At 44.9% G+C, this 23,276-nt stretch overlaps 1 protein-coding gene across 4 annotated transcripts in view; it reads left to right on the top strand.

The window, feature by feature from the left end:
• PROM1 (prominin 1) overlaps positions 1-23,276 on the top strand; it is a 149,718-nt gene that overhangs the window by 116,879 nt on the left and 9,563 nt on the right. For all 4 annotated transcript variants that reach the window (XM_037829434.1, XM_037829435.1, XM_037829437.1 and 1 more), the window contains exons 13-22: positions 3,851-3,974; positions 5,329-5,432; positions 11,996-12,080; positions 13,968-14,114; positions 14,329-14,400; positions 15,432-15,524; positions 17,148-17,201; positions 18,977-19,057; positions 19,179-19,247; positions 21,396-21,488. In XM_037829434.1, the coding sequence (XP_037685362.1) occupies positions 3,851-3,974; positions 5,329-5,432; positions 11,996-12,080; positions 13,968-14,114; positions 14,329-14,400; positions 15,432-15,524; positions 17,148-17,201; positions 18,977-19,057; positions 19,179-19,247; positions 21,396-21,488 (922 nt within the window). The remainder of the gene's footprint in view (positions 1-3,850; positions 3,975-5,328; positions 5,433-11,995; positions 12,081-13,967; positions 14,115-14,328; positions 14,401-15,431; positions 15,525-17,147; positions 17,202-18,976; positions 19,058-19,178; positions 19,248-21,395; positions 21,489-23,276) is intronic.

The raw sequence follows: 23,276 nt of genomic DNA, 5'->3' as shown, positions 1-23,276 counted from the left end.
ACTGTAGGTACACTCTATACACAGTGCTGCTCATACTCTTTTTTAGGGATGAACCAAGAATGTTATATCTAGCTTCAAATAAAGAACAACAACAGAGAAGTCATGAACAAATTAAAGGAGGCTAAAAGCTGTCTCCATTTATATATAACACTCATTTCTCTAGAAAATCACAAGGAAACCTATGTCTTGGAAGTAATAGGATTTATTTCAGCAGTGCGAATAAACCTGGTAACTTTAGGGCATCGGATTTCAGGTGGTCTGCAATTTACAGATGGCTGTAATGTTTTTATTGCTGAACCCACTGCTCAGCCTTGGCATGCTTTGGTGTGCATGGCTGAATGCCCCATCTCTTGAGACATCTGGTAAACCACTGGATAATTACAAAGGGGGGGTGGGGAATGATGTACGTGTAGTCAGGCTCATGAGACTACTTAGAAGAATGTAATTTGTTCTTTAAAACTGTTTACTTGCTCATGGAAGCCAGAAAGAGTATATTTAATTCTGCTGCAACTGAAACACCACCTGTACTTTCCAAACAGTGATGCAGCCTAATCGAGAATCCTCACTAAGGAAAGATCTGGAAGAAAGGAAGGCAAAGACCCCTAGCTCTGTTTGATCTTGTGTCTTCTGGGAGTCTAGAGACCATTTGGGGGGACTAGAAGGGATGCAGCAGTGTGTCTGTCCAGGATAGAAGAGCTGGGAGAGAGGAATGGTCACAGAGGCAGCAAGAAGACTGTGTTCCATTGAAGCCCATTATAAAACTCCCCACTGCTGCTCTTGAAAACAAAGCCCAGAGCATCCAGGCCTTTGAAGAAAAACTGATCCATGGTGCAGACACAGGTGTCAGGAAATGAGCACCCGAGTATGGCAGGTGGTAGTTTCAGCAGATACATTTCAGAAAGCAGTTTGTCAGGCTGTAGCAAGGGCCACCAAAAGACAATAATACCCTTTACTTAAGTAATTCCCTTTACAGGGAATCTCTTTAAAGGAAGTAGAATAAGATATGGAAAAAGCATAATGAGCAAAGAAGTGTTTTTGCAGTTTTAAGTATAATAGGGAAGCATTGGAAATTGCTTAAAAGTGCTACTATGGAGGAGTGGACAAGTAAATTGTGATATGTCCACTCATGGCAGGTCATGCAGCCACTGAAATGATAACTAGGTTGACTATGCAGGATTGTTGACAAAAGTTTCTAAGACAATACCCTTGAAAAGGAGTCACAAAATTATTTACACACTATTATTATAACCATGTAGATCAGGGGTCAGCAAACTTTTTCTGTAAAGGGCCAGATTATAGGTTTCACTGGCCACCATGGGCCATTATTGCATATTCTTCTTTGGTTTTGTTTGTTTTTTTTTAACAATCCTTTAAACCTTTAAAACCATTCTTATCTTGCTGGCTTTATAAAAACATACCACTGGCAGTTGTTTGCCTACTCCTGGTAAACATGTGACTGTATTTAGGCAATAAAGGCTGGATATGTTGAAGTATGTTACTTAAAGTAGCTGTATTGTTTTCAAATGCTTATAACTAACACATACACACATGCTCTCTCTGTCACGCACACTGTTGCACAAACACATACACAAACATACACAAGTTAAAACCTTGATGCCTTTGGTGTGGTCCTCTTGAACACTTCCCTTCTTTATACTTATAGTCTGCGTGGCTCAGAAAAGCCTCCAGGACAAGGCCATCCTGGCCCAGGGCTGCTCCATCCAACATATCTTGGTATTTATTTTAGTGAAGCCCATGGAAATATTTGTCATTGTGCTCTGGGTCTCTGTGGCAGAAGAGAATCACACGCTAAGGAGGGGCTGCGGTGGCAGCTGAAAACCACATCAGCCCCCACACTTACGAGGTTCTCCTCCTTGCTAGCAGGCACTGAAGATGGTCTTTGACTTGGCAACGCTGCAAGCCTTATTTAAGAGCTTGCTCTCTCTGTGTGTCTACACCTGGGCAGCCGAGCACTGCTGGAGAAAAGTCACACAACATGGCACATTGCTCTCCCTACGAATTTATTATCCCCAGCCTCAAGTGGACGTCAGTAGCCCGGCTAGTTCCTTTCTTTCTCCCCTTTCCTTCCTTTTTCCTCCCTCCTTTCCCTTCCTTCTTTCCTTCCTTCCTTCTTTCCTTTCTTCCCTCCTTCCCTCTCTCCCATCTCCTCTGACCACCCCCTTTCTTTCTTCCTTTCTTTCTCAACCCATCTTCCCACTCTTCTGCATGTTTTTTTCCACTCTGATACCTCCACCATCCTGTTTTCTCCCCTGTCTGTAGATGGCTTTACCTCCTTCTTCATAGAGAAAATAAAAGCCATCATACAACGTCCCGCACCTAAACCTCCAATTGCACCTGCATTGGCATACGTTTGTCCCTTCTCTGCAAGGCCAGAAGAGAGGGATTCCATTCGTCTGAGGCTGGTCCCATGAGCTGTGTTCTCACTCCCATTCCTTCCCACCATTCCAAGGATGTGTAATCATCTCGTCTCTCTCCCGTGTCTTCATTCTCTTTTCCTCTCCTGGACTTTGTTCTCAACATTCAAATGTGCTCCGTGCTCTTCCTCCTTTAAAAATGAAAACAGAAAACCTCTCACCATACCACTTCTTCCTCTAACTCTCCTCCCCTGCACATCACATTACTCAAAAGTGTAATCTGTGTTCTCTGCCTCTGTTTCGTCCTCTCCCACTTACTCCTCGGTCCACCTCGATGTGCTTTCCTTCCCCATCTGTCCACTTTCAGGTCAACACACTTCCGCATCTCTAAATCTAGTGGACTTATTTTAGTCCTTCTCTAAAAAGCCCTCCCAGCAGTGTTTGCATTGGTTGATCAATCCCTCCTTCTGGAAACTGCCCCCTCCACTTGGGTCGCATCACACTCTACCTATTTCTCTGACCCTTTGCTGGCTCTCCTTCCACCCCCTGTCTTTTAAAGGTTGAAGTCCTCCAGGCTCAATTCTAGCTGCTTGTCTCTCCTTAGTTTACTGTAGGCCTGCGTTTTAAATTATCATTTATAAGAGACTGACTCCTTAATGGAGGCCTTTAGCCCAGAAATCTGAGTTTTAAACTTGTAACTAACTCCTACACAGCATCTTCACTGTGATGTGTCACTGGCAAAATGAACAAGAGTCCGTCTTCTTTTCCCTTCTGGAGCGTCAGTGTCCTTGCCGGCAAGCCCGGGCATCATGCTTGGGCCACTTCCCCTCCCTCACCTCTCAGGACACGCTGTACCACATCCTGCTGTCTCTGCCTCAGAGTTATCTTCTCTGTCCACCGAACGCTCCCCACTGGCCCCTCACCAGGCCGCCCTTGCTCACTCGGGCCTGAGTGCAGCCTCATCCATGGCTGCCCCCCCCCATTTGGCACCTGTCCAACCCATTCTTCCTTCACACTGTGCCAGGAAGGGTCTTGTTCAGAGAGAAACTGTTCCTCCCGTGCTTAAAACCCCTCAGTGGTTTCTCCTCGCAGGATCCACCAGGCCCAGGCCACCTGCCCCTCCCTCCCCCTTGAGCTGCTGTTCACGCCCTGCTCTGCCATCTCTGGATGGGGAGCCACGTGGACTCTCTTTTCCCTGCCTCAGAACCTTCCCCCCACCTGTCCTCTGTGGAAAGCATCGCTTCACTCGACTAACTCCAGAGCTCTCGCTCTGACCCACTGCGGTGGGCTGCAGGTAGCCATTGATGCGACAGTCTCTGTGCTCACTCCTGGGTGGGGCGCCCCTGTCTGACCTGCTGAAAGCCGCTGGCTCCAGCTCCATTTTATACGTTTAATAGGGAGATTTAGTAAGTACGAGGAGGGAATAGTGACTAATTCCTGGTAGAATTGTTCATTTTATTTATATTTTTTCCCAGCGGCGTTGGGGTGAGTTTCCTCTTTTGCTGGATATTGATGATCATCGTGGTTCTCACTTTTGTCGTTGGTGGAAATGTTGAAAAGTTGGTCTGTGAACCTTACGCAAACAGGAAGTTATTCCAGGTAAATACAGTTTTTGTGCCCACTGGGGGAGAACTTGAATGGAAACTTTGATTCCCCCATATCTTGTGGGTTTCTTTAAAAGAAGTGCAAAAAAGATAAGCAGTTTATTTTTAATTCAGTAAATTCAGATTCTTGATATATGTAAAAGGAAAAAAATGGTTGTATTCTTATTTTCTGATTGCAAATGAAATAAGTGCTAGGAATTTGGACCTGCTCACCAAGGTGGATTGTAATATTTTGGAAAGATGAAATTCTCCTCAATGGTAGTTCCCAAATGTGGTTGAGAACATTGGAAGATAAATTCCCAGGTCCCTCCCACATACCCAGGAGGCTTCTGACATTTTAAGGGTTTCCCTCGTGATGAAGATACTCACACAGATGGTCTAGGGCCCTAAAACTGAAGCTGGTATAAAGTACATGTTCCCTGGTAGGGTTAGTCCCTGGTGGAACTCTGATGGGGCATTCGATTCAAGACTCACTTTCTCTAAAAGCAATCACCATGGACTGTCATTGATCATTGACATGGACTGTCATTGATCATTGACATTAATAAGAAATTTGTGGTCTTTGTTTCTGTCTTCTAACTTTGACTTTCCAGTGCTGTCCTCCAGATTCCGATTTCTGAAATGTATTTCCAATTTCCTGTTTTATTGTATTTTTTGGAATCCACCTCAACTCTGTTCTGGAATCAGGTGAATGACTGTGAAAGTAACCAGTTATTCTCGTGATATTTTAGTTATTCAGTTGGTTTAGGTAAACTAAACTGAGAGCACCATTTGGTCAAATTATCTCCATTTGACCTCTTGATAAAATACAATATTAATACATAAGGCCAGGCTTCATTATTTTCCATGCTGTGTTGAATTGTTTAAAAGTAATTCTTAAAAAGTAGAGGGTCTTTTGAAACCATTAACATTTCTCAGACACAGACAGTCATGCAGTAATTCCTGCGCCCACCTTAAATATGTATGGTCTCAGAGTCGGAGGGTGGTGTGAGTTTTCATTCGTTTTGTCTGGGGGTAATGGATGAAGAACTGGGGCAACTGCTTCTGGGCTTTGTGTCAGCTATTCTGAATCAGATTGTCTATCCCTCTCCCATTTCTGTTGTGTTTGTTTTACTAAAATAAAGTTGTGTTTGGAAAAAAAATAAAGGGATATTTATTTTCCTGTAAATCCTATTGCTGCTGCCCAGAGGTAGATTGACTTATTCCAATCATATTAGTATTTCCTAGTTTTCAGTTTTGAAGCAGTGAGTAAAAAATCTCAAAAAATATATTGAACAGAATATTTATTTTATTATGCATATGTTAGGATAAAACTGTCTTTCTAAAAAATGCTTTTTAATTTGTTCTAGATTTTGGACACACCGTATTTACTAAATGAGAAATGGCAATACTATCTCTCCGGCCTGATACTTGAGAAACCGAATATTGCACTCACTTTTGAACAAGTTTACAGGTATCAAAGATTGCATTAGGCATTTAATGTTCTTTTTCCAGAATAAGAATTTTGCTTTCTAAAGCTGTTTTTAACCTAATGGTAAGACTTTCCAGTTTCAAAAGATGTTTTCAGGTCTTGGTAAAGACCTAGTAGAAATGAGACCAGACAGGTAACCCTTCCCCTGAAAGCCTTCCGGGCCCTGGAACGGTGACGTCTGGAGGTCTCTCTCTCTCTCTGGGAACTCACTAGCCAAGGTGACCCTAAGGCAGATGAATGGGGCAGCCCTGGGATAACTCTTCTTCAAGCATCACCTAACCCCAAAAGCCAGATCACAAGAATGCAGCGAATGGGTCCAAACCTCAGACATGGTTGACGCAGTTAAAGGGGTGGCCTGGGTCTCAGGCTGCCTGGCCCCGGTCCAGCCCCCCGCTGAGGCCCTGTGACCTGGGCAGTTCCACTTCCGCTCTGTCGGCAGGGATGATGATAATTGAGATCTAACTTGGGGTCATTGGGAAGATGAAGGTGAGATAAATGAGATGGGAAGTGTCTGATCCATAATAAGAACTCAAGAAAATAATACCTGTTCTTAGGATCATTTCTCTGCATGGGTGTTTTCTGTCTTTGACATGTGAGAATGTGGGCAGCGGGTTACGCCCCCCCCCCCCACTGCAAGTGCTAATGATCCTGAAATATTAGCTGATGTGCTGGTTTCTCTAAACCTTAAATTTTAAGGTCCTATCTGCTGCATTCCTAATATGTCATAGATGCTTCTGTGTAATGAAAACCCTTTTTCATCATTTCTATCATTTGCCTCCTTGCACCTCCCAAGAGGGGAGATGCCTGTTCTTTGGTAGTGACATCCCAGCTTGGTGACCGAGCACACGTTCACGTCTTCCTTCCTAGCGTGTCCCCTTGCAGGCCGAGATGGTCGAGTCTTTTCCTCTCAGTCCTCGTGTGGCTTTCTTCCCATTGCCTGGGCCAGTTTCTCTCCCCTCTCTGGACCCTCTTCAGCTACATGAAGTAGTTCAGTTTCAAGGTTCAGCAGCTGGACAGGCACATTTTGTGCATGGAAGAGCTTCCTGGCCTCTGAAAATGGAGGGAGTTCTCTCCTGAGCCTGCCATGCTCCAGGTCATTTACCAAAGCAGGAAATGAGATTGGACCCAGCCCTGATTCCTTGGGGTTGGCAGGAAGGAACTTACCATCTCACCATTTTTGTTTATTCTTTTCCCACAGGAATGTTAGGTTTTTTTCTTGCCCTTTAGTTCAGCTTTCGAAGCACCCCCCCCCCCCCAAACATGCTGTATAGCATTCCTTTCCTCCTAAATATAGGGTAACTCTTGGCTTATTTTGCATCATGTACCTTGGCCAGGTGGTCAGATGGCCCCCAGGTCTCATGGTTGGTGATCGGGGGGTCTGATCTCAGATCAGCAGGTGTCCACCATGAGCCATGGGGAAAGAGGTCACATCAAGACTACTTGATACCAGATCACAGGGAACTTTTTTTAATGCATTTTTAAATTTTGAACTTTAACATATATACATAACAGTGGTAACTTTCAAAGTACAATTTAACGAGTAGTTGGAGAACAAATTTCAAAGAATGTCATGGGTCACAGTTCCACAACTTCAGCTATTTCCATTATTGTAAAATATAACGTACATACAGAAAGGTGTTAACTTTCGATGTACAGCTCAACAAGCAGTCATATAGATAATTTCAAAAATTGTTGTGGGTTATAGTTTCAGAGTTTCAGTTCTTTCCTTGTTATGCAGTATAGGGTATACACAGAAAGGTGAAGACTTTCAAAGCACAATTCAACTAGTAGCTGTAGAGCAGATTTCAAAAGATGCTATAGGCTACAGGTCCACCATGTCATTTACCTCCTTCCAGCTATTCCAACATTTCAGTATGCATAGACCTTTGTTAAATCTTAGCTTGTTTGTTACTGCCCCTTCCTATCGCTTAATCTCTTTCTCCATCTTCTGGGGTATCTAGTCAGTAAGCACCCTAACTTGTACATATTGAAAGAGGGTGTCAACAGTATGGGGAAAGGGACTGCATCTGATTGTTGTTCTTAAAGAGGCTGTACCTCTGGGTTTTAGGACTTGTCTGGCATAGGAATACTTTAGTGGATTTAAGTTTCTTGCGGTCGCAGTTGACTCGTCTGGGGGAGGGTGGCGGCCGGTTGCTAAATCCTAGGCTCCCAGGATTGCTCCGAGGGTACCGGCGGCGGGGGCTCTTTCCCGGAGGCGAGGGCGAGGCGGGGGACTTGGCCAGGTCCCCGGCGGGAGGCGTGCAAAGTATGGAGGGCGGCGAGAAAGGAACAGGCGGGACACGTTTCTTTTAGGATGAAGAAAACCAAGAGAGACTTTATTAGGGGAGAGTACAAGCTTATATCGGGCGGTTTAGAGGGCGGGGTAGCTGTAGAGGTTAAAGGCTTGGATTGGTTCTGAGAGGGCGCGGAGGTTGATTGAAAAGGGGCGAGAGTTGCTCCCGTAACGGTGTCTGGCAACAATGTATGCGCACCGGTGGTGATGGGAGTTGCACTGGCAACGGGGAGTGTCCGGGCAAGATAAGGGGGTGGGGAAAAGGCGGTTCCCTCCGGCAAGCCTCCCCTAACAGTGGTATTTTGGGTGAGGAAATGGGGCCTGCCTCCGGCCTCACTTTCCCAGGCCCGGGGGGCTGTAGAGGGCGCTGTCGCCCGTGCCCACCACCCTCCCCAGGGGCTGATCAGGTCCCCCAGCCCAGGCCCGCCAAGTTGAAGCACGTAATCAGTGTCCCGCATTTCTGAGAGATAAAACTTAGTGAGTGAATCTTTCATAGAATCTCAGGTAGGGACCTAGGTACTTGGGGACTACTTTTGGTAAGGGCATGGCATACTGTAGCCCTTTGGGATATCTAGCTGGAGCTTGGAAAAGAGAAACCTCCAGGATAGCCTCTCAACTCTACTTGGGATCTCTCAGCCACTGTGACCTCAGCTTGTTACCTTTCTTTTTTCCCTCTTTTGGTCAAGTAGGCATTTTCAATCCACAGGGAACTTTTTAAATACTGATCACGGGGCCTTTTATTTCTAGCCATGGAGAGCTAGAGGATGTGTACCTAACACAGTGTTAGTAAGCCAAACGGAAAAATACATAGAGTGATAGTAACTCACACTGAGAGCAGAAAGTCTAAGAGCTGGACAGAGACAAATCAGCACTTGCCAGGGCCTTCTCCCATCCCCTACATGGAAATCACTATTCCTAGTTTTCTTAGTATCCTACTGGAGTTTCTTTATACAGTTTTAAGCAAAAATTAACCATAGAACTGACATTATTATATAATAGTGTTCACCCTCATTTAACAGACTTCTTAAGTTTCCTGGGAATCAATAAATATACTTTCAGGCATTACAATTTTATTTTTCCATTTTCTACATTTTCAAATATGCGTGCCCTAATTAATGAACATTAATTGATTCCTCTAGCTGACACACAAGTTAATTTGAAAGCAATATCATTATGTCATTGCTGTTGATTTATATTGTTCTGTATATGTTGTACTAAGTAGTAATAGTGGTAATTTGTATCAATCCTGGGTGGCAGGATTGATCTAAACACTTTATCTTTACAAACTCATTTAACATTCAAAGCACCCTACAGGGTAGTTACTATAATAACTATTTTTATTATTAGATGAGGAAACTGAGTACCTGATTAATGCCTAAGATATTACAGAAAGTTGAGTTAGACTTTGGTACTCCCATCATGGAAAATCTAGTAGGGTGATAAATCCATAAATAAATGTTTATAGAATAAGGTGACATTTGTAAGTAATAGAAATGTCCTGAGACTATTGTAGAAACCCTGGGGAGGGCACCCCATGCAGCTTGGAGATGGAAGATTTAGGAAGGGCTTCCTGGGAGAAGTGACAGGAAAGCTGACCTTAATAGGGGAGTAGAGATTATCTGGCAAAGAAGAGAAGAAAGGCACTGAGGCTAGGGAACCAGCCTCAGCAAAGGCAGGGAGATAGGAAGCAGTAGACTGTCCTTTGGGGCTTTTAAAAATCCCACTCTGGCTTTTGGGGCCAGGTACAAAAGTAAAAGGAAGAGAGGAAAGTCCTTGTTTCCAATGTTCAGTCTATGGCATTGAAAATCGGGATTCTGGAGCCCTGAGACAAAACTCAGGATGATTTTTTACCCAAAAGCAATATTATAAATAGAATTTGTAGCCTTTGCCTTGTGAATATTTCTTAAATCCATCTCGTCCTTTTCTATCTCTGCTGCCACTGCCCTTGTTCATGTCCTGAAAAATTGTCTGCATTATCCCAACAGCTTCCAACCGGCCAACCTGTCTCCCGCCTTGCTCCACTCCTTTCCACGCTCCGACATCCAGGAGTGCTCTGTGACCCACCCAACCACCTGTGTCCCTCCCTGAGTTTCAGTGGCCCCCCATTGCCTCCAGCAGAGGTGGCAAATATGTGGCACATGTATCCACCCTCCCATGTTCATGGTAGGCATTGGCAGTCAACTGTGGTCTTCTCTTCTGCTTGGCCCAAAGAGCCTCAGAATCCTTCTCAACAGAAAAGGCTCTAGGCAGACATTGTTTCAGTTTGCTAAAGCTGCCAAAATGCAATATACCAGAAACAAGTTGGTTTTTACAAAAGGGGTTTATTAGCTTACAATTTTACAGTTCTAAGGCCATGAAAATGTCCCAATTAAGGCATCAAGAGGAAAATACCTTCTCTGAAGAAAGGCTGCTGGTATCCGAGGTTCCTCTGTCAGATAGCAAGGCACATGGCCGGTATCTGCTGTTCCTTCACTCCTGGGTCTCACTGCTTTCAGCTTCTGGTTCCAGTGGCCTCCTCTCTGAGCATCTGTGGGTCCTCTCAGCATCTCTGGAGCTTTTCTCTCCAGACTCTCTGGGTGTCTCTCTCTCTCTCTGAGCTCTCTGGCTCTTTTTGTCTTTTATCCTCATAAAGGACTCCAGTAATGGATTAAGACCCACCTTGAATTGGGTTGTTCACATGTCAATTGAAATAACCTAACCAAAGGGTCCCACTGACCAAAGGGTCTGCCCCTACAGGGATGGATTAAAAGAACATGGCCTTTTCTGGGCTACACAACAGCTTCAAACAAGCACAGACATTATCAGCCCATTGTGATTGCTGTGGAAGTTTAAGCCTGTGCCCCCTTAGGCTGAGAGGACAAGGCTGTGCTGCTTGGTCTGGCATGCAAACTCTTCATGACTCTAACTCCTACGGAGTTACAGAGCGTCAAGCTCTGTGTTCTAACAACACCATCCTACCTACTTGAGGTTCACTGGAAGGGAAGATATGGAAAAATTACTTCTCCCAGGCATCCCCTCGGGGGCTGGAGGGCTCACACTGCTTTGGCCAGGAAGAGATACCCCCAGGAAATGGCCAGCTTTGTGGCAGCAATAAGCATCAGATGAAACCTGGTCTTCTCTTAGCTCAGTCAAGGGGGCATTTTCCCCATTTTGCAGATAGGATGGAAATACAGAGAGGTGAGGCTCTGTATTAGTGTCCCAGCTGCTAAAGCAAATACCACACAATGGGTTGGCTTAACAACAGGCATTTATTGGCTCATGGTTTCAGAAGCTAGAAGGCTTGCTTCCTCCTGAGGTCCGGATCTTCTGGCTGGCTAGCAATCTTTGGGTTCTTTGGCTTTCCTGCCATGTGGCAAGGCACATGGCGACATCTTCTCCTTTCTCTTCCAGGTTCCTTGACTTCCAGCTTCTGGCTGCCCCCTGTGGCTTCTCTTTCTGTGTCCCATTTCCTTTCCTTATAAGGACTTCAGCCACATTGGATTCAGGCCCACCCTCATTCAGTTTGGGCACAACTGAGTCACTGTTAACTAATAACATCTTCTGAGGTCCTTTTTACAAATGGGTTCACATCCAGAGGACCAGGGGTTGGGACCTGAACATGCCTTTTGTGGGTACATGATTCCGTCCCTAACAGGCTCTTTCACCCAGGCTATTTAGGTAGCTGAGGTAGGTTTATAACTATCCTGACCATCTGAATATCTGTGGGTGCCTCCCATCTCCATCCCCAGCCATGAGAATTTAGGTCTAACCATCTAGTAGGCCAAGCTCAACCCTGGAAATTTGGAGGGGGGTGGGGGGAAGTGATCTTGACGGGGGCTTGATAGGATCTTTTAATAAAACCCATGATAGGCTTTGCAACTTTCTAGCAAGTGTTGTTCTGTTTTTGTTGTTTTTGTTGTTGTTGTTTTAATGAGAATTCATTTCTTCCCAACTTGGAAGCTTCTTGTTCATAATAGCACCGAAAACAGCCAAAAGTAGACAGAGAGAAGGACATATTTACCAATCTCATTGTTTCTGCTCCGAAAATGGGACTATTAATAAAATGAGGGAAGGAAGTTGGGAGTGGTGGGTATAGGGTGGGGGTTCCATGTGGCCCCTGATGACCTACTCCAGCATCAACATCCAGAAATCACTTCTGTGTTCACTGATTAAAAAGGAAAATCAGTTTACCTTTCTCTTCATCCTTACCAGTGAGCAGAGATGGCCACAGCTGCTCTTTTGGATCATGGTCATTCTGTTTTTTTTCCCATAGTGATTGCAAAGAAAATAAAGGCATTTATACCTCACTTCAGCTGGAGAACCGCTTTAACCTCAGTGAATATCTCGACATTAAAGATGTAAGTAATTGGAATCAACTTATTTCTTTACTAAATCCAGTGTTTTTTTTTTTAAGTGAGCGTTCCATAACATAAAATCAGTAGTTTTAAAGTGTGCTGGTCAGTGGATTTTTATACAGTCTCAACTTTGTGCTCCATCACCTTTCTCTAGTTCCAAAATATTTCCATTGCTTCCAACCAGCTCTTTCTTGCAGCTTGAGTTTTTCTAGTGGGTAGGCAAGATTCTTCTCAAGGGGTCTCACGGCAGATACTTCACAGGAAAAGATTTTCTTTCTCTGAGTGCAGAGGTTCTTAAAGGATCAGGCTCCCTTGTTTCCCAAAGACATTGCAGTGGGGGTGCACCTTAAGGAGAGATAGTGAACCCTAAACCTGCACTCTGATCTGAATGTGGTCCATCAGCCATCAAAACCCTGTTCATTTTTGCCTCGGTGAAAGCTCCTCTCTTAGTCTTGCCTCCATTCACTTGTGCCTGCAGTTCCATTCACGGGAAATCCCTTTTTGGCTCCCTTTCTGTCCTGTAACAAGTGGGTGGGTGAGAATAAGATAGTGTTTGAACCAGGAGCTAGAGAACACCCAAATGCACACCAAGACCAGCTGCCCTCTCCTGTGGGGTCTCTGAAGAAGGAATTATGGACTGAAAACTATGCTCTTCACTGTCAGCATTCCTTAAGAATCGCAGCTCTATCCCAGGACCCCACTGGGTTCCGATGAGCTCTCCTGGCCCTTGAGAGGTGACTTGCGATTGAGGGTCGAGGCACACAGAGAAAAGTGACCTTCTCCTCTGCCTGAGCCCATACCTGAGTCTTAGTCTTAAAACTCTACAGAAAGGCCCTTGCAGTGCTTATGGGCCAGAAGAAGGAGCAAGAGGAAGAGACTTTAGTTTGCCCGGGCCTGGGGCACTGCTGGCCTAAACCATATCCTGCTCTCCCAAACTGGAAGCCTCTTTTGACCTTCTCAGACCTGAGTGCACGAGGGAGTCTGAAGAGCCATCTTTCTTTTGGGCTTCCAGAATGGGAGCAGATACCAAGGGAGACCAAGGGAGGAGGTTATTCCCCAAAACTCACAGTTTGCCCACCGAGGTGTCAAGGAAAGCTTCCAGGGCCACCATGAGCCCACGATAGCTTGACCATTTTCTAATGTGAAGAGGTTTATTTGAATGCTGTATACACATTTCTTGTTTATTATCTTCTCCGAATACTCCTTGTGTTTGCACATCAATAACATCTGTTTTTTTAACCAAACCATAAATAGATGCCCTCCAGTTATTCGCCGTGTGTCACTTTCCTATGTGTCGTGATGAATAGAGGTTGAGAAGTGCTGCTCTGCACACTTCCTCGCTCCCAGCCAACTGAGACGACTCACTGACTATGAGGATAGCCCTGGATAAACAACCAAATTCCTCTGCTCTTCAACCCAAGGAACTAAACACCATTCCCCAGATGTGATCTCCCACATCTTCCTTTCCCTGGATTGCTAGCCTACCCTGCCCCTTTCAGCAGCTCAGAGGTCAAAGCTCTGCTCAGATCACACCATCCCCCCTGCTGCAGGCCTCTCTGGCTCCCTTGGCGGGTTCTCCTGTCCTCCGGCCCCTCTTATGGCACAGCCTTTCCCCCGTGAGGTCTTTGCAGATGGAGATGGAATATTATTATGCTTTGCATCCCACCTCCTAGCATAGAGCTCAGCCTGAGGCATAAGGAAGGAGGCAGGAGGTAGAGAAGGAGCTGAAGGGGCGAGAAGAGTGACGGAAGAAATGCCACTCAGGTGCATGTGTCCTGTTTAGTCTTGTCTGGGCCCTCCGTATTTTTATTGCTCTTTTAATGCATTAAGTATGTGAAATTCTTGGAGACTAATGGGTTCATTTGTAACTTTTCTTTTTTTATTGTACAGTACGTCGAAGACATAAACCGTGAATTTGAACATCTGAACATCAGGCTTGACGATATAGTTCTGCTAGATGAAGAAGGGAAAAAAAACCTGAAGGATTTCAGTGCTTCGGGAGTCGAAGAAATAGACTACGCAGCTTACCTGACTGAGGTATGACTGCTGTGTTGGTCCCTGAGCTTTGGGAGGAACTGAGCCTGGGATGTGTGTATTTTTACCTGTAAAATGGGAATGCAGATGTTGCCCCCTCTGTATAAGGTTCCACTCTTCCTTTATGGTTGTGGACCCACGCTCAATCCATCACCTATTAGATGTTGTTAAGGTTTAAAAAATTCATATTCTTTTTTTTTTTCCACTTCTTTCATAGGCCAGTAAAACCCCCACGAAAGTGGATCTTTTATCATATGCTGATAATCTAGAAGCAACAGCAAAAAATTTGGTGAGTTGAAAGAGTCTAGTGAAATGCTGTTAAATGCTGTAATGGTCGTAGCTGTCAGACGTCAGTCCCGTTCTTGGGGAGGCCACTGTGGGGGCTCCTCACAGCACAGTAAACCTTGTTGGAAACACCTCTCACCAGCAGCCACCGAGTGGGGCCCCAGCCTCAGCGCGCCTGTGAGTGATTCCAGGGCAGTTGCAGAGTGTACCCGGCAGCACCTGGAGGTGTCGTGGCTCTAAGTGCCTGGGCCCTCACTGCCTTAGCACTGGGTCTGCTGTCACCTCATTAACTTCTCCACCACCCCAGAACACACACACACACACACACACACACACACACACACACACACATTTTTCTTGCAGTATAGGGAACGGTAGCTGAGGGCATGGGAGAGAGATTCCATCTGGTCCTTTGAGCCGTCAGGAGTGAGGGATAGGGGATGGCACAGACACCATCAAGCCCCATGAGCATCCCCTTCAGTCCCCTTCAGCAGCTTCTCTGCTGGTTGACAACTAGATCGACTTCACTGGTCCCTTCCAAGAAACAGCCGAGTGTGGATCGGGGAGCCTGAGCTCTGATATAAGACTGGTTTAAATTTTGACTCAGCCTCTTCCTAATTGCAGGACCCAGGGCAAGATATTCACCCCTTTGTGCTTTCGTTTCCTCATCTGTAGAAGGGGGATAATAGTTGTACCCACCTTATAGAATATTTTAATAATTGCAAAGCTCTTGAGCCACGGAATCTACCTTATAGGATTGTTACACATTAATATTTGTAAAGCATATGCTTACGCATGGGTTGCAAAAATTTCTCATTTGTGCCTTAGTTTTCTCATCTGTGAAATGGGGAGACTAACAGAAGCTAAATCATTGTGAGGTTGAGAAAGAGAGACTGCAGCCTCTGGCACTTAGGACGGGCTAGTGAGTGTGAGTTATGCTTGTGTCACAGCTGGCCAGAGCTCCTGTGGTTATAGAGAGTGGCCCAGAGTCTGGAGAGCTGGCACTGATCTATGTTTCTTTTATTCTCTTCTTAGCCCCAAGGAACTTTGAAAGAGTCGCTAATGGCAAGTGCACAAAATATTAGAACGATCCACCATCAGCAGGTTATCCCTTTGGAACAATCAATGGTAACAATAAACAGCCTCTGTTATTTCCCTCTGGTCTTATGCAAAATCCATTCTGTGGAATTGGCTTTCATTGAGCCTGATGACACGTTCACAGCTCAAACAGGTCAAATTAGGTTGGCCTGTGCCTGAGAAATTGAGCTGTTTTAGAAAGAGATTATAGCAGCTGACTTTAAAGTGTGGAATATTAAGAGGACAACCTGGAATTTCACCACCCGTTTTCCACGTATTTCCTTTCCTTTTTCCTTTTGAATGTGAATCAGAAGTTGCCTTAATACTTCTTGCTTGAATTCCATTGCTGTTAAAAGGCCCTCCTAAGCCATGTCTTTAGCTGAAGTGCTGATGTTTTGCTTCTGGACTCACTCTTACTTACTCTCAATTCTTTTCCTCCAAACTCTGTCAAGAAATATGTGATAGCAAGGGTGAGTACTCTTCTTTATGCTTCTTCTCAGCTCGGCTCACCTTTTGACGGCCATTGCTTCATTTCTCCTTGCTTCCATCCTGTTCCCTGACCTGCCCTTTCCTTTCCTCGCAGCCTTCTTGCTTCTTCCCTTCATGAAATAAAGGCTGTTAGTTGATAGCAGGGAAAGAGCATGGGCTTTGGACTCAGATCCCAAATCCCAGTTCTGCCTTTCCAAAGAACTGTAGCCTCTCAGTTCCTCGTCTAAAAGGGTGGAAACAATGTCTGCCTTGCTACCGCCTGTTTCATGGAGAGGAAGCATCTGGCCTCTCAGTGGGGCTCAGTAAATAGGAAGAATTGTCCATTTGCTCCCATGTGGGTGGTGGTGGCCATTGTCGAGAGGAGGGCTGGGTGGAGCTGGGTTCATTCCACTTGACTCCAACTTTAGGAACTAGTTTTCACACACACCCCCTTTTCCTGACTTTCTAATTCATTAAAATATTCATAAATTCCTGCCATTGAATTTTCTTAATGCGTGTGCTGTGCTTTTTTTAAATTTTAATGCTGCACTTGTTTATGCCTAACATAGATTTGTTAACATTTTAAGCTGGTCTCACATTGTCCTTAAATGCCCTCTGTCAAGTAGACGGGACTCCTTGGCCTTTTTAGAGATGTTTATGTGTGACCAAAAGTCCAAACCAAGGATCGACAAACTAAGGCTCCACAAACTACAGCCTGTGGACCAAGTCCAGCCTGTCACCAGCTTTTGTAAATAAAGTGTTATTGGATCACAGCCACCCCCATTTGTTTACCTATTGCCTGTGTCTGCTTTTAGCTACAAGGACAGAGTTGAATGGTTGGGACAGGGTAAAAAGCCTAAGTTTGTCAGCCTCTGATCTAAACCATATAAGTAAACCACTCTTGTTGGGCAGGTATTACTATAAATAATTACTTCTACTTTGATCAAACCTAATTCAAAGGGATTTCTTGGATCCTTTGCATGTAATGTGTCACCCTTCGAGGCTTTAGAATACATTTCCTGAATTTTTTCTTCAGGTTTTCTCATACCAGAGGCATGCAACGCATACATTGTACTTGTGTCTGTTGTTTTTTCTAGAAAAAAAAATGAAACTATTTCCATTTAAATTCAGATTTGTTGGCTGACTTGGGGGAGGGAAGGGCACCATGTAACAATTTGGACAATATTGTCTATGTTTATTCACCAGAGCACCTTATACCAAAGCGTCAAGATACTTCAACGCACGAGTGATGGATTGGCGGTAAGGATTTTTGTTTTCCTGTCATGGGTTTTGTTCTAAAACACCACGTTCTGGTTAGAGATGCTGATTTTTTTTAAATACTTCAGGTGAGGAAATTCTTTAGTTATCCATCAACTTTAAATTCCAAACTGCACTTTCCTACCATCTCCTTTCTCCTGTTCTGTAAATGCAGACCCCATCTTAACACACCATTAGATGCATAGATGGATGAGGTCTGTATTTTCATGTAAGGGGTGTCAGTTTAGAAGGTACATTAGTCAACTTTTGCTGAGATAATGCTGCATAATACAACCCCCAAATCTTAGCACCCAACAAACACTAACTTTCATTCTCACTACTGAGTTGGCCACAGTCTTTTCCACATTCCTTCCCTGGAGGAGACCCAGGCTGAAGGAGCAGCTCGTGTCTGGGTCACCTCCTGTCCTCGAGGGGGAGGGCGGGGGTTCAGAGGATGAGTGGAAATGCACTTTGTCCCTTAGAGTCACTGCTCAGAATGGGCGCACTGCCACACTCGCCTCCGTTCCATTGGTCAAAGCAGAGAGCCATGGCTAAGCCCATCAGCAGCAGGGTGGGGAAGCCATGCCAGGGAGGGCATCAGTAATCATGAACAACTCATCCAGCCGACCACAGGGGCTCTCCCAGTGCCACAAACATGCCCCCAACAGAGACCGAGCTCCGAGGCTGTGTCATCTTCAGCTTTATGTACAATGCCAGTAGGGAACTCAGAGAATATCTCTTTATCGAATGTGAAAGGCTGTCCATGAGAGGTTTTGAGTGTCGGCCCCCCGGTGGAAAGCTAAATGCTCCTCCCTTTGATTTCCTCATGAAGATCATGGCTCAGTTAGGCTTTCTCTGCTCCAGGACCTTCACTGTACCTCTCACCATAGTGGACTTTGTCACAGTTGTGTGCCCCGTGCAAAGGGAACCTGGGGCAGGCTGGTGGCTGTGTGCAGACCCTCTCCACCCCTGCTCACCTTGACGTCCAGGGCCATGGCATGCACCTGTGCAGTGCCCTTCATGGGGCGCCCCAGCCAGGGGTGGGTGGGGGCAGAAATCAGCTGTAAGTCCCCTGGCCAAGCTGTGTCTCTGGGCAGAAGGAGCACCTTTTCCCAATTTGCACAAAGCTGCTATGTGGGTTGGCTGTGGAAAGAGTATGGGCTTTGGAGTAAAGCGAACCGAAGTGCCAATCCCAGCTCTTAGGCTTCCCAGCAGGGTGACCTTGAGCAAGACTCAGCGACCCCATCTGTGAAGGAGGCCAAATAACACATTCCTTACAGCCTTGAGAACATTCAGCAAGGTGACTCATGCATAGGACCTAGTGCAGTGTCTGGCATAAAATATGGTGCTTGGAATGTGCTCATCACCTTCCTTACTCTCAGAGGGCTGGGCCTTGCTCTGTCTTCTGAACTAGCAGGTGATGGTGTGGGGCTGAGTTAACAGAATGCATATCTAAATGCAAATTGTATGGAACTTTAACCCATAGCATTCTTTGAAGTTACCTATATAGGTACTTGCTAAATTGTACTTTGAAAGTTATCACCTTCCTGGATACATGTTATATATCACAATAAGGAAATAACTGAAATTGTGGAACTGTAACCCATGGAATTCTTTGAAATTTGCTAACTACTTGTTAAATTGCACTTGAAAAGTTATGACTTCTATGTTTATATGTTATATTCTACAATAAAATATGATTTAAAAAATAAATGCAAATTGTCTAATGAAATGCCTTTATCACTTGACACTCTGCCAATTGTGGCTGTGTTTTCCAGGTGAAAGTGAACAAGATCATTGTCTCCTTGGATGCTGCTCAAGAGTTCATCAAAAACAATGTTTCCTCCATTATCATCGACGTGAGTTTCCTTTTTTAAAATAAGCGTGTCAGAAAGTGGGTACGTGAACATAACCATGTGATCAGATGAGATACGCTACAGTGATTTTCAGTGGCTTTACTAATCATTGATTTCTTTCTAGGAAAGTAAGAGATATGTGAATACAATCATAGGATACTTTGAACATTACCTCCAGTGGGTCAAAGACTCTGTAAGTAGCTTATCTTTTATGAACATTAAGCGGGTATGTCTTGGGATCGTCTTTACCGAGAGTAAAATCTGGAGGAAATAAAATGAAGTTCACCGTAATCTGGTGAAGGAGGCCAGGCGTGGAGGTGCTGTAGTACTCAGCACACTCACCACCCAGACGGCTGCTCGGGCTGGAGTCCATGCCCTCCCCGTTCTCCCACAGCTCCCTCTGCTCGCTTCCTCATGGGGTTTCTTGACACACCTGAATGTCATTGTTTCTCCCAATGAGCTCCTCAAGTGTAGGGCCCATTAGTAGTTGTATGTTGTACATGCTTTGCACAGCATTCCATCTGCTGTTTTTTGTTGGGTTTCCAAAAATGTATCTGAAGAGAAAGACTTTGGAGTAGAGTGAGGTTTCTGGTGGTTTTAAGGCAGCACATTGCGCCCATTGCCTAATGTTTCAAAGAGGATGTAGTGTCTCAGAAAATGCCTTTTCCCATCTAGGGCTCTGGGCTAGCTCCCCTCTGAGGAGTTTTCCACCGTGGGGATCCTTGCAGCTGAGTTGCTTGACCAGGCCCCACTGGCCAAGATGGTCTTCGAGAAGTCCAGTGACTCAGGAAAATTTAGGCTACCCCCTAGCAGCCATGAGCTTCCCCAGTCCTACCTCTGGCCTCTACTGTGTGAGCCCAAGCTGCCTGGCCATCTCCTCCCTCTTTTGTGGCCCCCCATATTCCAGCCCCACTGAACTGCTGATTGTCTCACACTTTCACTGTGTGATTCCTTCTGCATACCATGTCCTCCCCTCCTCACCCCATCCCAGCCTCTAGTCCCCGCCTCCTGGACCAGGTGCCTGCTTGTCCTCCCAGGCCCAGCTCACTGGTCCTCTCCCTGAGGTCTGTGCTCCCGTCCCCCATCTGAGGCCATTGGGGTCTCCCCAACGCTAGCATGGAGGTGAGGGTGGTGGAGGAAATGCGTTACTTCACGCCACCATTGTCACTGTGTGTCACCTCCACTAGACCAAGGGTCACGGTTATGGGCATGTCCACATCCAGAATGCAGAGCCAGCCCCCTGGGACCAAACTGAGTCTGGACAGGAGTGGTTCAATCACAGAACAGCCGTGCCGAGAAATATTAGGTGCCCTTGCACAAAGGGAATCGGAGCTACACCTGGAGACTTGGAGGGAATTTCCCAGGGTATAATTGAGAGAGAAAGCAAGATGCAGAAAAATGTACAGCATATGAGCCCTGCACACACACTTTTTAAAAAAAATTAACTGCGAAAAAGCTTATAGTGTGTAGGATTATTTGAGCTGGAGAAATATAAGGTTATTGACATGGGTGACCTTGTAAGGTATAGATGGCGGGAAAAGAGGAAGGTAGAGCCAACCAAAAAGGAAAAGAAATAAGATTACCCCTGCAAAACCAAGGTAGCGCCTAGTTTATTGTACACATGCGCATACGTGCACACACAATTCTGGACGAATGAATATAGCATCCTTAAGTCATTAGTGAGATTGGAGCATCTGTTCATGATTCATTAAACCTGTTTATTCTCACCGGGTGAATGAGTACATTGTTTTCTGTCTTCTAAAACAGGGTTGGCAAGTACAGCTCTTTTGTAAATAAAGGTTTATTGGAACACAGCCACAACCATTTGTTTGAGATTGTTGATGATTGCTTTCACACTACAATGACAGAGTTGAGTAGTTGTGACAGATATGTCTGGGTCAGGCCCGAAAATGCTAAAATATTTATTGTCTGGCACTTTCTGGAAAAATTTTGCTGGCTCCTGTTCTAAAAGGTACACTGATTTTGTCATTAGCTCTCCATTTTCTTTGTCAGATGACAGTGGAGTCAGGGGTGAAATTCAGGTTGGTGCACTGTCCTGAATGCATGGACTTTTTAATTCTCTCAAGAGTCCTGTAGTCTGGGTCTCATTGTTCCAAACAGCAAATGAGTAAACCGAGGCTTGGAGAGAATAAGGGTTTTTCAAAAACTGCACAAGTTGTACAACTCACCTACTAAAATCAACTGCCAGCTCCACAGCCTAGAAGGCCTAGAAATCCTTTTTGGGGGGAATCAGGGCAGAGGTCAACGGCATGTCTAAATCTGCTGGATTATTTGTGGATGGATCTCCGTTAAAGTGTGCCTGTGTTTCTCCTTCCTGTAGATCACTAAGAAAATTGCCTCCTGCAAACCCATGGCCACCGCTTTAGATTCTGCTGTTGATATCTTGCTGTGTAATTACATTATCGACCCTATGGTAAGAGTTTTATCTTTTGAAATACAGTGACACAATAAATCCATCATCTTTGTTTTTTGTTTCCCATATTACCATATACACAATAATATTACTTTTGTGTTTGATTCTATTATGGTTATAGAATCTATAACCTCAACTCTAAAATTTAGATGAATGTGTTATGATACCTAATAGACTAGGAAAGTCAAAGTCCTATTTGCATATCTTTGTTTCTTACTGGAATTATATTTATAGGAATTAGGAGAACCTCATGAAGAAAACTATTTGTCCAGAATAATTAGAAAGTGTGAGGATGACCAGTATACAAAAGGATGTTTTGAAAACTGATTACATGTACAATCCCAAAGCTACATCAAAGTTTTTTGATTTAAAAACCCTTTGAGATGTGAAAGTTAGGATGATAAAGTTTAATCCTCAGTCCTATTCTCTCCTTGAAATACACTTATTCTCTCCATGAGTTGATCCTCTCTCTCACCTCCTAAAGATCACAATTCTTAATGGGATGTGAGGGCCTGTGAGATCCAGCCCCTGCCTATCCAGCCCTCATTTGGGGCTGCCCGCCTCCTTTCCTCCAGTTTTCCAGCCACAGTTGCTTTCTTTCATTTCTTCAAATACTTCTCCATCCCGCTACCTCAGGGCCTTTGCACGTGCCATTTCCTCTGCCCAGATTGGGAACAGACATGCAAGTTCTTTTTTTTTCTTTCTCTCTCTCCCACATCCCACCTTTCTAACTCCTCTAGGTCTTATATCATAATGGTTGAGAACATGAACTCTGAATTCAAATTCTACTTCTTCCATTTTCTGAACTTTGTGACTTTGGAAAAATTTTTGAACTTTTCTGAGCCTCAGCAACCTCATGGGGTTGTTTGGATGGCTCAGCGAGAGAGTGCATGTAAAACCCTTAGTGCCACTCCTGGCTCATTAACAGGCGAAGTCACTGTTCGCTATTATGTTTAGCTGTTGTTCAGTTTTCAGGTGCTAGCTCAAATGTATCTTTCTCCAGGAAACCTTTCCTGATCCTCCAAGTAGACTGGGCTCCCTGTTCTACCTTCCTGTGGACTCTGCTTTTCCTTTAGAAATGTGTCTGCAGTTTGAGTTCTGTATCTGTGTTGTTCTTTGATGATGACCTATCTCCCCCCACTAGACTCCAGTCTCTGTGAGTGCAGGGCCTGCTTAGTCACTGTTGTGTTCTTGTCATCTGGCACATTGCCTGGCAGAGTATTGCTGTTGGGTGAAGGAAGGAAGGAAATCAGATAGCTGAGTGTCTCTTGATCTGTCTGTATCGCTCTGTCCTTCCATCTCCCTGGTCCACATCCACATGTCCATCTGTCTGCTGGATGGACTTTCCAACCCTAATAGAAATGATCCCACCACTCACCCAGCCATGCAGATTCCAAGCCTTGGCCTCCCAGCTACTTCCCTTCTCTTTGCTTTGCAGCCCCTGGCTCTAGTGGAGGACTTCAGGATGGGAGCCCTATGTTAGCTTGGTAGTTTCTGAATTGGTCTCCCTGCGCCCAGCCTCCACTCCCAGCCCCATCCAATTACTATTCAGATGCAGAAACAAAGCCAGAAAGATGAATTAGTCATCTAATGTCAAAAAGCTCATAAAAGTAATTTCAACTTGGACCTGCTGGCCATCCTGCTCTTATTGTTGGATAGTTGGGGGAGCAGAGGGAGGTCCAAGAGTGGGGTGGTTAGAAGTTGACTTTGGAGTGCCCTAGATTTAAATCCTGGCTCCATCACTTGCTGGTTCTGTTCCTCATTTATAAAATCAGTATAATAATGGGA

This window comes from Choloepus didactylus, chromosome 3 (genome assembly GCF_015220235.1).
Source record: "Choloepus didactylus isolate mChoDid1 chromosome 3, mChoDid1.pri, whole genome shotgun sequence".
Lineage (NCBI taxonomy): Eukaryota > Metazoa > Chordata > Mammalia > Pilosa > Megalonychidae > Choloepus > Choloepus didactylus.
This window is presented reverse-complemented; position numbering and strand designations above follow the sequence as displayed.